The 15,038-nt window shown below is 31.3% G+C and overlaps 1 protein-coding gene across 1 annotated transcript in view; it reads left to right on the forward strand.

Moving 5' to 3' along the window:
* Positions 1 to 15,038, forward strand: part of LOC127726451 (ATP-binding cassette sub-family C member 5-like) — a 122,816-nt gene that overhangs the window by 35,555 nt on the left and 72,223 nt on the right. Inside the window, exon 3 of the mRNA XM_052233828.1 lies at positions 52 to 261. Coding sequence (XP_052089788.1) covers positions 52 to 261 — 210 coding nt within the window. The remainder of the gene's footprint in view (positions 1 to 51; positions 262 to 15,038) is intronic.

The raw sequence follows: 15,038 nt of genomic DNA on the forward strand, positions 1-15,038 counted from the left end.
AACAATCTACCTGATTAAAATATCTCATCTGATATTGATTTTTATTTATAGAGCCACAGTGGTGCTGGACTTTCAGACTTTCTGGACCAACATTGTATCAACATCAATTCAACAGTTGACACCGTCAACCACAACAACATCAATTCAAAAGTCTACACTGTCAACCACAACAACAGTTGCCACAACTACGAATACACGAGCAACTAGTGCATCTTCAACGCTGACAGGCTGCGCAGGACTGATTGGGACTATTTTTGCACTGTATATCATGCACATTTGAAATTACTGTTTCCTTTTAAAGGTAGTTCGGGGTCTAAGTTATTTTTTAAATTATAAATGATATGGTCTACATTTTTATTGAAATGAGCAAAAATATGATGCAGACATGAAATTTATTTGTAAGAATTATGATTTTTCCAAATCAATATATCTTCTTGATTCATTGATTCAACGTTTAGAAAATTATGTCAGGTGAGATAACTCAGAAAATATATTTCTTTAAAGGAATGTACAGTAAATTTACATAGTTTTTTATGCAGTTAGGAGTTAAGTCCGGAAATCGTGAAGACTTTTCTTTTTATTAAATCCTATCGTTTAGTTTTCTTTCCTTTCACGCCAAAAGTGCTTTGCCGTGTATAATCTATACAAAATCTGGCATCTGTTATTTAATGTTATTCAGGGTTATATCTGGTCTATATACCAGCTTTGATAAGTGTTTGGTATTACTATAAATTTTCACTTCGTACTATGAACGTCAAAATTATTTATTTTGTAAAATATTTCCTTTCTCCATTTGAACTGTACACGTATACCTAACAACAAAATTATTTTCATTTACCTGTGTTTAAAGTAATTGCAAATGGCTGATATTTTTGTTCTAGCATATTGTTTTTCTTAAATTGTTTAACATTTCACAGCGGTATTACATGTTTCTTTAATTATTCTTCCCTTAGTTTATTTATTTTGTATTTACATTGTAGCGTAGATCAAATTTATTTGTTCAGTGTATGTTCACTGGTATTAATATGTCTTTTGATTGAGTTAAGCCATTTTAATTGATATTTTATAGTGTGTCTTTCTATGTTGTGATGTTAAGCTATTGTTTCAGATAAGGGTGAAGGTTTGGTACCATTAAAACGTTTAAACCCGCTGAAATTGTTTGCACCTGTCCTAAGTCAGGAATCTGATATTCAGTAGTTGTCGTTTGTTGATGTGGTTCATAAGTGTTTCTCGTTTCTTTTCTTATATAGATTAGACCGTTGGTTTTCCCGTTTGAATGGTTTTACACTAGTCATTTTTGGGGCCCTTTATAGCTTGCTGTTCGGTGTGAGCTAAGGCTCCGTGTTGAAGACCGTACTTTGACCTATAATGGTTTACTTTTATAAATTTTGACTTGGATGGAGAGTTGTCTCATTGGCACTCATACCACATCTTCTTATATCTATAAGCTATATATATAGATTCTACCACTGCATCTTGTGTGATACACTATCTATCCACTCGAGACAGTTAAATTTTCAGCTCGCAGATCGTTTTAAATGTTTTAAAATTTAACTATTGAAAGTGGATAAATATCATTTGGCACAATATTTGGTGGTGGAATCTGTTTCTCTAATAATTTTCATTTATCGCTATTTTACGAAATTTTCCTTTGATCTTACTGACTGATAATTTCCATTCTCAGCACAGTCGAGTGATATGAAAAATTATCGCTAGAAACTAAGGGAGCACGTGCAGTTGTCAATGAAATTAACAACGTCGTCATAGGTGAAATAGCGATAAACAGAGTATCATTGGTCATCTCAACTCGATTTCTTTTCTCACTTTCGCCGTCCGGCTCAAGCGAGAAAATCAATCTCGTTGAGATGACCAACGATAATCTATAAATATATGCAGACAATCTTAATCCTTCTTTTCGAACGACATGCAAAAAGATGTATTTTTGTACACGACGTCACTAGGAATGGTCGCATTTTTTCATGCATCACAATAAGAATTTTAGAGGAAAGCAAGAAAGTTTGACATCATAAACGAATTTTGAACAATGAAGAAATGAAATCAATCGAACCACACGTCGATTAAATACAAATAATCAACAGGTCGGGAAAAGCATAAATCGAGTAAGAATTAGAGAAATGTTTATATGCACAAAAAATGTACATTAACTGCATTTGACGAGAAACATATGTAATGTACTTCGGATAAGATGCTGAAAACTGTAGATCTTATGAGATTCATATAAACTTTCCATATGAAAAGATGTATACAAATTAAAGATATGAGTATAGAAATATAAAAAGACTATCCATGCATGCCCATGTTCTGCTGATGCATGATAGTGCCAAGAGAGCAGGAATCTCTGACCGACCACAACTATAAATTTGATGTTAAAATCACAAAATACACTACTGTTGTACTCTCAACTTGTCTTTGCATGGTAATTAGCAGCTGGTCTGATGTTGAAATATGTATTCATTGTTGGACATTTTTTCTACTTCATCTATATAAAACATTGTAAATAAATAACAACAGAAAACAGTTTCAAAATTTAACAATTTATTGATATCAATTAATAACTGGATATAAATAAATCATCTGTAGTACAGAAAATGAAATAATAAACTGATCATTTCTTTTTATTTAATAGTTAAGAAGCTTTCAAATGTTATCAATGTATTAGATTACTTCAGGGAGCAAAACTTTATCATTATGATAATTTTCTTCAATATTTTTGATGTTTTGTATTTTTTCTACACAATGAAAATTAGTTCATGTAGATGATCTGTCTGATTGACCCATACCCGCCATTTACAGTTTGTTATTTTTTGTTAAGGGGTACATCCAGTTGCACCTCTTCATTAAAAATATATTAACGTGATTTGACATTTAAAAAAGATTTGTTACTTTAATAAATTATCTTTTTTAGGGAAAACAAAACCTCTTGAATACAAACTTGTCAGTATAACCACTGATTGCAAAACATCAAGAGTCACAGAAATAAATCAACAATTATGATGCAAACATGCAAGCAAAGCTAAACATATCTATTGGAAATTATTTTCTGTAAATTTTGACACCAGGAATTAATTTAGGATGTGTACATGCATATATTTATTTTGGCTGCCATTTTGAAAATAAATTTAAATGCAATCATAAACAACATGGACATATCGATGATGTATCAAGAATTGGCTATATGATAGAAAAAGTAGAATTCTATCCAATCTGATGAGCTAACATCTCATCTTTATCATTAATTTTATAGGCAAACACTTCTCAATTGTTTTGCTTTTTCATACAAGAATTTAGATCATGTTGACATTTTTATTGGACTGAATGTATGTGCATACTTCAGAAAACCTGCTCATCTGATAAAGTTCTTGTTTTACATCTTAAGTTTTTATATTTATTTAGGCAATAAGTGCATTTAAACTTGTTCTGTCAAAAATTTAGTTTACCTAGCCATGCATAGTGGGTGGAAAAAAAATATTTTTTTTGTTCTTTTGGAAAGCATATATACAGCCCTTGGATGGTGTAAACTTCCAAAAAAACGTGTATGGTGTAATGGTGTATGGCATATGGTGCAATGGTAGAAGGTGTATGGTGCTATGGTGTATGGTGTAAAGGGAATGGTGTAATAGTGTAACGTGCGATCGTGAATGGTGTGAATGAATGGTGTACGACATTTAAAACTATGCAAAATATTGATCAGAACTGATTTTTAATTTTATACATTTATTTACAATATTGCGATCAAAATTCGTTTTTTAAAATAAATAAATAATTTTGTAGTCGCACGCTTTCTTTGAAATTAAATTGCATTATGGTGTAATGTGTAAGGTGTATGGTGCAAAGGTGTCACGTGTATGGTGAAATGGCACAGGGTGTATGGTGTAATAGTGTATGGTGAATGGTGTAATGGTGTATGGTGTTAGTGGGAAGCTTACACCATCCAAGGACTGTAGCATCTTTAATTTGCTCCAATCACTTGACAATGTTTCTACCACCTATTTTATATCTGGAATATAGTTAAAACAAATATTATTTTATCTTTCCAATTACGGGTTATGATTATCAAACAAGTCTTCACTTTGAAGAAATCAATCATTCCACCTGTATATAAATTAATATTTCTACGAATTTGTAGCTGTTAATATGCAGGATGCTTATAATGAATAAAAATGTAAAATTTCCAGAAACCCTGGGTCTTGCTGTTAATTTTGGCAATCAATATTACAGTTAAAAGTTTAGTCAATTGATTTTTTTTATAAAAAAAATTCTTCAGGTGCTATTTCTTTTTCATGAAGCTTATTTCCAAAAAAATTCTAACAAAGTTTTCTATATTCTATTAATTTTTTGTTGTTGTTTTAATTCATTTTTAATTTCTTAAAGTTAACTGCCAAAAAAATGTCCTTTTATCCAGAAAAATTAGGAAAAGGTGAAAAAATAATTTGATGTCGAAAGGTCTTTTGACCAAACAAAAGCTCCTATCCAAGTTTCATAATATTCTGTGAAGGCTTGACAAGTTTATTGATGTCTAACAAAAAATTTAAACCACAGACTGAATCTTTGAAAAGCGGAATACACTCAAAACAGGATAAAAATGCTCCCCAAAGTCTTCTATGAATGAATTTATAACCTTTTTGAAACATTTATTCTTTATTTCAGGGGCAATAATTCTTGTAAATAGTAATTTGATAATTGACGGGTAAAAAGAAAGTTAGTAGATAATTATTTTATCCATATGTTATGGTTTGCAAGATGTTAGGAAATTCAAAATTCAATTAACATGAACATTTTGTAATTTTGCATCGACATTTATTTCGTTTGTTACATCTATGAACACTTTGTTTTAATCTACAAGCCAATTTGTATAAATCAACAAATATTTTTATATATAGACCCTTAAATAACATTTGTATTTGTTAAAGGGGCACTAGCTGTCAAATTCATGTTCACCAATTTGACTCAAATTCTTATATTTGATTTATAACCATGCAAAACATTTATCCAAATTATAAAAAAGTCTAAAATAAACAATTTACAGGGCATGGGCTAGATAATATGTAGCTTCATTTCGTGTGTATTTTAGTCTTGACGCCATATAATTAAGGTAGATCATAGGTATATATTTCTTGAGATAGAATTTTCTTATACTTTGCCAAAATGAAGATTTTACTATGCTTTTTTCAAAAATATATTAAAAATTATGGGTCACCGTGCTATTTTCCAAGCTATGAGTCGATGAAAATTGCCTAAATTTGGTTAGATTGTTCATGAAAAAAGACATTTGTGTGCATAAAAAGATATCTATGAGATAGAATTTTGAAATAAATTGTGAGAAGATAGGTTTTATAATATGTTTTAAGAAAATAAAAAGAAAAAATGGTGTCACCGAACTTGTTTTCTTGCTACAAGTAAAAATAAAAAATTTCCCTATCAGTCCAGTATAAATTTTATACTAAAAGAGTTATCTCCCCTTAAATGACTTATTTGAAAAAAAAATGATTCTTAAAACACAAAATTTGATATTTGTTTAAATATTTTGGATAATACAATAAATCACCAACTTTTCTTCATATAAATAAACAGTCTAACCAATAAATTGTAAATCTGTCTCCAAATTTGCAGATTTGGGCAAATAACTAGACCGATTTCGAACTGCAATTGTACAATCCAAGATGGCGGTATACCATGAATCTACCTTAACTATCGAGTTGATTTACCTTTGTTTCACTTTAAATGTTGACATTCTTTTCCAATTAATAACCGAACACGCACAATGCATGCGTTATCCATCTCTAGCTAAGGGGTTAAATTGAAGTTCACATGAATTCAGATTCAATGAGGTTGAATTATTCACTTGTAAGTGAATAATTCATCATTAATGTTTCTTAGCTGAATTTGACAAAATTGAACCTTACTGGCAGCTAAAAGCGAACTATTATTTAGCTATTTCACTTTCATTAATGATTGAACAAAAAAAATCATATTTTAGATTTTTTATATATCTCGTAGCTATTGCCCTTTAAGTGAAGTTGACAAAAAAAACCTAAGACATAATGTTTTCTTCTGAAGTTTGAAATTTTAAACTTGATATCTAACCAAAATTTTTTTTTAACATACTGCGACTTGAAATCACATTTACCTTTATCTTTAAGCATTTAAATTGTTAACATTTATGATTTACAACCTTACATACGACAATGTTAAAAATATACATTTCATGCTGAAACTTGTAAATACAATTGCATTTCAAAACACTTAATTCTGTTTTTCAATGCATGCATTCAGTGTGTCCCAACCTCAAATGACATCCAATACAATCATAAACAACATAAACATTTAGTCACTTTTCATATAAACATGTAACAATTGATATGCAATAATTTCCTCTGTATTTATTGAAATTGGTGGACATCAATAAAAAACATCTAAACAATGATTCATATCTACAAATAGTTTATTTAACTACATCTATTCAACTCCAATGCAATCATAAGTAATATACAACTTAATATTTGTCATCCATGATTTGTAGATTGGCCAATTTGTTAAATTTGTTAAATATATATATTTCATATTAAAACTTTTGTGAATAAATTGTACTTTAAAACCCTTACTTATGTCGTAACTACGATACCCTTCCCTTTTCACGAATGTGACCTACCGAATTAGACTATTTACCGGATTTTTAATAACATAATTAACACAACAGGTGCCACATGTGGAGCAGGATCTGCTTACCCTTCCGGAGCACCTGAGATCACCCCCAGTTTTTGGTTGGGTTCGTGTTGCCTAGTCTTTTGTTTTCTATGTTGTGTCATCTGTGCTATTATTTGTCTGTTTGTCTTTTTATTTTTGGCCATGGCGTTGTCAGTTTGTTTTCGATCTATGAGTTTGACTGTCCCTCTGGTATCTTTCGTCCCTCTTTAACTTCTTTATTATCAGTCAATTTAATTATCTACGAATACTTTAGATTCAGTCTACAGGAAAATGTATTAACAGTATATATGTTATGTAAAAATTTGTGAATACAATTGTATTTTAAAACCCTGACTTCTCTTTTTTCAATAATCTCATTCACATACTCCGACTTTACACTACATTTACCTCCAATGTAATCATGAGCAACATTCACATACTTTGACTTTACACCACATTTACCTCCAATGCAATCATGAGCAAAATTCACATACTCCGACTTTACACCACATTTACCTCCAATACAATCATGAACAACATTCACATACTCCGACTTTACACCACATTTACGTCCAATGCAATCATGAACAACATTCACATACTCCGACTTTACACCACATTTACCTCCAATACAATCATGAACAACATTCACATACTCCGACTTTACACCACATTTACCTCCAATACAATCATGAACAACATTCACATACTGTACAATATCACAAATTGGTACAGTGACTGAAGTAGTGGCTTTCTCACCCATTTGACATGCTAACATATTAATACTATTTTTTATTTTAAATTTATAGCCCAAAACTTCGTCTTGGTTGTTCTTATTTCTTCTTCCACTTTTGAAATCTGCAATCTTTACCTACAATTCAATATAGTATAATTAACAATGTTTTTAAAAGTCAAGCATGCATGTCTAGTAAGAAAATAAATATTATAAAATGCCTGAAAGTTATTCCATGATTTTTATCTAAAAACATATCAAGCTTTTTTAATATCATTAGGTTGGGATTTACTTATAGTCCTTTTTGGTTTTATCAGCTATTAAACGTTTGTATTGATTTGGACTTTCAAATATTTTAGCCCAAGAACCTAATAGAAGCCTTAAAAATTATGAACACCAATGTTTATAAAAGTCTATACCAAATACCATTGACTTATATAGTTTTTCAACTAACATAAACACTAACTTAAACTTGAAAAGTAGGTAAAAGTTGAACCATGACAAGGGAATGTATCCATATAGTCTCCATGGAAAGAGACTTGCAAATGCTTATATTACTGCATACAAAATATATTGACTAAACATTAGTGGTTCCTCTTAAACTTATTTAATTACAAGCTTTAACACAAGAAAAAAATACAACATATGAACTATGCAAAACATTCAGTCAATAGACCATTACTTAGGAGGCGGAGTCAAATAATCTCCATGGAAATGGGATGTGCCAATGCTTATACAACTGTTTACCAAATATTATTGACTCATCACAAACTAATACTAATTGTTGTGTGGTTTTAGAGGAGTTGCGATGACAAACTGTTGCAGTAGTATATTTTGGCCAAAATTCTAAGTTAAAGTGGCATAACTCCTAGAAAAAAAATTGATTCGTAATTTTCTTGTCGATATGCACATCTACATAGTATGTTCTTATTATCTACAAAGTTTCATGAAATTCTGTTGTGCGGTTTTAGAGGAGTTGCGATAACAAGAACAGGACTGACGGACGGACGGACAGACAGACGGGTCAAAAACATTATACCCTCCGAAACTTTGTTGCGTGGGGTATAATAAAATGCTTCACCGAGCGCAGCCTGATACGACTGCAGAGGTCAAACCTTGAACAGTTGGGGTAAGTTTGGACAATACATTCAAGCTTGATATTTGGCCCCTAATTTTCTAAACGTTTGGGGCAATTACCCCCAAACTAAATCCCAGCCTTCCCTTTGTGGTATAGAAACTTTAAATTTATAGCCCAAAACTTCGTCTTGGTTGTTCTTATTTCTTCTTCCACTTTTGAAATCTGCAATCTTTACCTACAATTCAATATAGTATAATTAACAATGTTTTTAAAAGTCAAGCATGCATGTCTAGTAAGAAAATAAATATTATAAAATGCCTGAAAGTTATTCCATGATTTTTATCTAAAAACATATCAAGCTTTTTTAATATCATTAGGTTGGGATTTACTTAAAGTCCTTTTTGGTTTTATCAGCTATTAAACGTTTGTATTGATTTGGACTTTCAAATATTTTAGCCTAAGAACCTAATAGAAGCCTTAAAAATTATGAACACCAATGTTTATAAAAGTCTATACCAAATACCATTGACTTATATAGTTTTTCAACTAACATAAACACTAACTTAAACTTGAAAAGTAGGTAAAAGTTGAACCATGACAAGGGAATGTATCCATATAGTCTCCATGGAAAGAGACTTGCAAATGCTTATATTACTGCATACAAAATATATTGACTAAACATTAGTGGTTCCTCGTAAACTTATTTAATTACAAGCTTTAACACAAGAAAAAAATACAACATATGAACTATGCAAAACATTCAGTCAATAGACCATTACTTAGGAGGCGGAGTCAAATAATCTCCATGGAAATGAGATGTGCCAATGCTTATACAACTGTTTACCAAATATTATTGACTCATCACAAACTAATACTAATTGTTGTGTGGTTTTAGAGGAGTTGCGATGACAAACTGTTGCAGTAGTATATTTTGGCCAAAATTCTAAGTTAAAGTGGCATAACTCCTAGAAAAAAAATTGATTCGTAATTTTCTTGTCGATATGCACATCTACATAGTATGTTCTTATTATCTACAAAGTTTCATGAAATTCTGTTGTGCGGTTTTAGAGGAGTTGCGATAACAAGAACAGGACTGACGGACGGACGGACAGACAGACGGGTCAAAAACATTATACCCTCCGAAACTTTGTTGCGTGGGGTATAATAAAATGCTTCACCGAGCGCAGCCTGATACGACTGCAGAGGTCAAACCTTGAACAGTTGGGGTAAGTTTGGACAATACATTCAAGCTTGATATTTGGCCCCTAATTTTCTAAACGTTTGGGGCAATTACCCCCAAACTAAATCCCAGCCTTCCCTTTGTGGTATAGAAACTTTAAATTTATAGCCCAAAACTTCGTCTTGGTTGTTCTTATTTCTTCTTCCACTTTTGAAATCTGCAATCTTTACCTACAATTCAATATAGTATAATTAACAATGTTTTTAAAAGTCAAGCATGCATGTCTAGTAAGAAAATAAATATTATAAAATGCCTGAAAGTTATTCCATGATTTTTATCTAAAAACATCAAGCTTTTTTAATATCATTAGGTTGGGATTTACTTATAGTCCTTTTTGGTTTTATCAGCTATTAAACGTTTGTATTGATTTGGACTTTCAAATATTTTAGCCCAAGAACCTAATAGAAGCCTTAAAAATTATGAACACCAATGTTTATAAAAGTCTATACCAAATACCATTGACTTATATAGTTTTTCAACTAACATAAACACTAACTTAAACTTGAAAAGTAGGTAAAAGTTGAACCATGACAAGGGAATGTATCCATATAGTCTCCATGGAAAGAGACTTGCAAATGCTTATATTACTACATACAAAATATATTGACTAAACATTAGTGGTTCCTCTTAAACTTATTTAATTACAAGCTTTAACACAAGAAAAAAATACAACATATGAACTATGCAAAACATTCAGTCAATAGACCATTACTTAGGAGGCGGAGTCAAATAATCTCCATGGAAATGAGATGTGCCAATGCTTATACAACTGTTTACCAAATATTATTGACTCATCACAAACTAATACTAATTGTTGTGTGGTTTTAGAGGAGTTGCGATGACAAACTGTTGCTGTAGTATATTTTGGCCAAAATTCTAAGTTAAAGTGGCATAACTCCTAGAAAAAAAATTGATTCGTAATTTTCTTGTCGATAAGCACATCTACATAGTATGTTCTTATTATCTACAAAGTTTCATGAAATTCTGTTGTGCGGTTTTAGAGGAGTTGCGATAACAAGAACAGGACTGACGGACGGACGGACAGACAGACGGGTCAAAAACATTATACCCTCCGAAACTTTGTTGCGTGGGGTATAATAAAATGCTTCACCGAGCGCAGCCTGATACGACTGCAGAGGTCAAACCTTGAACAGTTGGGGTAAGTTTGGACAATACATTCAAGCTTGATATTTGGCCCCTAATTTTTTAAACGTTTGGGGCAATTACCCCCAAACTAAATCCCAGCCTTCCCTTTGTGGTATAGAAAATTTAAATTTATAGCCCAAAACTTCGTCTTGGTTGTTCTTATTTCTTCTTCCACTTTTGAAATCTGCAATCTTTACCTACAATTCAATATAGTATAATTAACAATGTTTTTAAAAGTCAAGCATGCATGTCTAGTAAGAAAATAAATATTATAAAATACCTGAAAGTTATTCCATGATTTTTATCTAAAAACATCAAGCTTTTTTAATATCATTAGGTTGGGATTTACTTATAGTCCTTTTTGGTTTTATCAGCTATTAAACGTTTGTATTGATTTGGACTTTCAAATATTTTAGCCCAAGAACCTAATAGAAGCCTTAAAAATTATGAACACCAATGTTTATAAAAGTCTATACCAAATACCATTGACTTATATAGTTTTTCAACTAACATAAACACTAACTTAAACTTGAAAAGTAGGTAAAAGTTGAACCATGACAAGGGAATGTATCCATATAGTCTCCATGGAAAGAGACTTGCAAATGCTTATATTACTGCATACAAAATATATTGACTAAACATTAGTGGTTCCTCTTAAACTTATTTAATTACAAGCTTTAACACAAGAAAAAAATATAACATATGAACTATGCAAAACATTCAGTCAATAGACCATTACTTAGGAGGCGGAGTCAAATAATCTCCGTGGAAATGAGATGTGCCAATGCTTATACAACTGTATACCAAATATTATTGACTCATCACAAACTAATACTAATTGTTGTGTGGTTTTAGAGGAGTTGCGATGACAAACTGTTGCAGTAGTATATTTTGGCCAAAATTCTAAGTTAAAGTGGCATAACTCCTAGAAAAAAAATTGATTCGTAATTTTCTTGTCGATATGCACATCTACATAGTATGTTCTTATTATCTACGATGTTTCATGAAATTCTGTTGTGCGGTTTTAGAGGAGTTGCGATAACAAGAACAGGACTGACGGACGGACGGACAGACAGACGGGTCAAAAACATTATACCCTCCGAAACTTTGTTGCGTGGGGTATAATAAAATGCTCCACCGAGCGCAGCCTGATACGACTGCAGAGGTCAAACCTTGAACAGTGGGGGTAAGTTTGGACAATACATTCAAGCTTGATACTATCTGAATTTGGATTGTGATCATCACCCCTAAAATAAAAATCAAAAACTTTGAAGAAAAAAAGCAAAAAAACACAAATTATTGTCTGGAAACAAGAAAAATGCTTGTATTTGGCCCCTAATTTTCTAAACGTTTGGGGCAATTACCCCCAAATTAAATCCCAGCCTTCCCTTTGTGGTATAGAAACTTGTAGTACATTTTCAGAGAGATCAATACACTTAAACAGAGTTATCGTCTGGTAACTAGAAAAATGCTTGTTTTTGGCTCCTATATTGCCCCTAATTTCTGAACGTTTAGGGCAATTACCCCCAAACTCAATCCCAGCCTACAGAAGTTGTCCCCAAATTACACAAAAGTTGTCCCAAAACCACACAAAAGTTGTCCCGAAACTGCAAAAATGATTGTTTTTGGCCTCCAATTCCTAAACTGTAGGTACTATCACCCCCACAATCAATCCCAACATTCCTTGTGTGGTATTGAACCTTCTGGTAAAATTTCATAGAGATCCATTCACTTAAACTTATTATAAGTTATTGTCTGGAAACTAAATGTGTCTTCGGATGACGACGAAGACATAATAGCATTATACGAACGCAATTTTTTTTTGCGGTCGTATACAAATTGAACAATGATAATTTCTGCACATGTCCCAGACATTGCTGATATAATCCATTGATAAATATTTCTCAACAATCCTACAAAATTAAAGGTTCAAGAGTGCTTACAATGCAATCTTTCATATGATTTATATTTTCAACTCCTTAAAAATTATTTCTTTGCAGTGATTTTCGATCTTGTTAGAGACTTTGCTGATATGAACATTTGAAATTAATTTCATAAAAATCTTGCAAAAATTGTACATGTGATGGTGCTGACAAGACTGGACAGATCCCATTATTTATATGTCAAGCATGACGCAGCACAGGGACAAATTAGCAATTTTCTCAAAAGTAATAATCAGTACATTTTTATGTCGCTAGAGCTTGTAACTAATTAAATATTTGGTCAAAGAACCTAGAAAAGAATTTTTAACATAATTGGTTTTTTTACCTCTTGATCTTCGTGGAAGGCAAAGAAGTCTCCTTCATTTATCATTCTGTCAACCATCACTGCTCTATAAACAACAATACCAGATTTTTCTTTGATGACATTGCCATTTACTCTGTTTGGTAGCTGAAGAGCTGTTTAGAATAATAAGTAATGATAAAGAAACTATGAAATGTCAGACTTCTTTACAGGGGAGGTAATTACATCGCTAAAATAAATTGTTACTTTTTGCTAAAATGTGACATATTGCAAAAAGATGTATTTTTTCACTTATCTTAATTATCATTTTGAAATCCAAGGCATGGACTAGTTTTTAAATTATATTTGGCTAAATAATGTATGAACATTATATGTACCAAATTTTTATGAAAGAATCACAAATGGTATTATACCGCAAAATATACTGTTTTTTTCTTTAAATTTGAAAATTAGCTAAGGGCTGTTCCAGAAAATACTATGTCCTCCATGGGGACGACAAACAATCTTTTTTTCCAATTATTTCAGTTATAAAAGATTTTCACCAATTACTTCATTAGTGATATCTTTATGACGTCATAACTGTGATGATGTGAAAATTGTATACATTTAAACATATAAAAACATATGTTAAAATGTTCAATTGTTTCAGTTATAAAACATTTTTCACCAATTACATAGTTAGTGATGTATTTGTGACATAAGGAATGTAGGTTAATTTTCTAATATCTGATTTTTGGCATAATTTGGTGAAATTTATGTCAGTTTTCTATAAAAATTATTAGAGGCGCCAACCCTCGCCCACAAATACTTTAATGAAATATTTTAGATATGCCATATTCTTGGTGTTGGGAAGGATTAATTTTATGTTGTCCCACTACTCAAAAATCACAAATATTGTTCACCTAGCACCAGGTAACTGAACAAGACCAACAAATACTTGCAACAATAAAACAATGTTTCACTTTGGTCAACATCATAAACCTTAAAATATAGTAATCTCCACTGGAGGCCAAGAATTCAAAAAGTTCAATTTAAGTCATTATCTTAAAAATATATATTTATTGTAAATTCAAACTAACACTGTTATAGTTTTTGTCAAATTTAATAACCAGTGTTTACAATGTGTGGTATGTCTGTTTCAAAAGTCAAATGTAAACACAAGTTTTGATGCTATCAGAATAAAATTTGATAGCTCATCTTATAACTAATAAAGTTTACAATGTTTTTTCAAAGTATTCATGCATAAATGGAACTTAGAATGATTTTTTGTCATCGTTAAAATTGCTTACTTGGACTCCCTGACTTGTTTTCTGTGCTCTTTCCAAGTATAAAATTCCTGACTACATCATCATCTACTGAACGCTGAACAGCTGCTGAAGCACACATTCTATGAATAAAATGTTGAAAGAATTATATTTTCTCGTTCAATATATAAGAGATCATGTTCTGTAATTTTTGTTCTATTTTCACATTTCTTGATCGGTGTGAGAAAAATGTTTCTCCTCACTAGTGAAACTTCTGTTCTCAGCAAATGATTGGTCGAAATTTAATTATGACGTCAAATTTTCTTGGTTTCTTCTGAATTTTCTATTGTGACGTCATGAAAAAAGGCGACCATGTCAGATGACGTCACGTATAAAGAACACAAATTTCTGAAAATCTTTGAAAAGGAAGGATAAAAATCATTAGAGAAACAGATTCCAACACTTATATCTCGTGTTTTACGATATTTCTCCACTCTCAACCGTTAAATTTTAATTATTTAAAAAGCTAGGCAAGCCTCGCGCTTTAAATATTAAAATTTAACTGTCTCGAGTGGAGAAATATAGTAAAACACTTGTTGCAGTGGTGGAATCTATAGTTCTTTCATTTTTAATGAACTGATGACATCC

Source organism: Mytilus californianus, unplaced genomic scaffold, assembly GCF_021869535.1.
Source record: "Mytilus californianus isolate M0D057914Y unplaced genomic scaffold, xbMytCali1.0.p SCAF_17, whole genome shotgun sequence".
NCBI classification, from domain to species: Eukaryota; Metazoa; Mollusca; class Bivalvia; order Mytilida; family Mytilidae; genus Mytilus; species Mytilus californianus.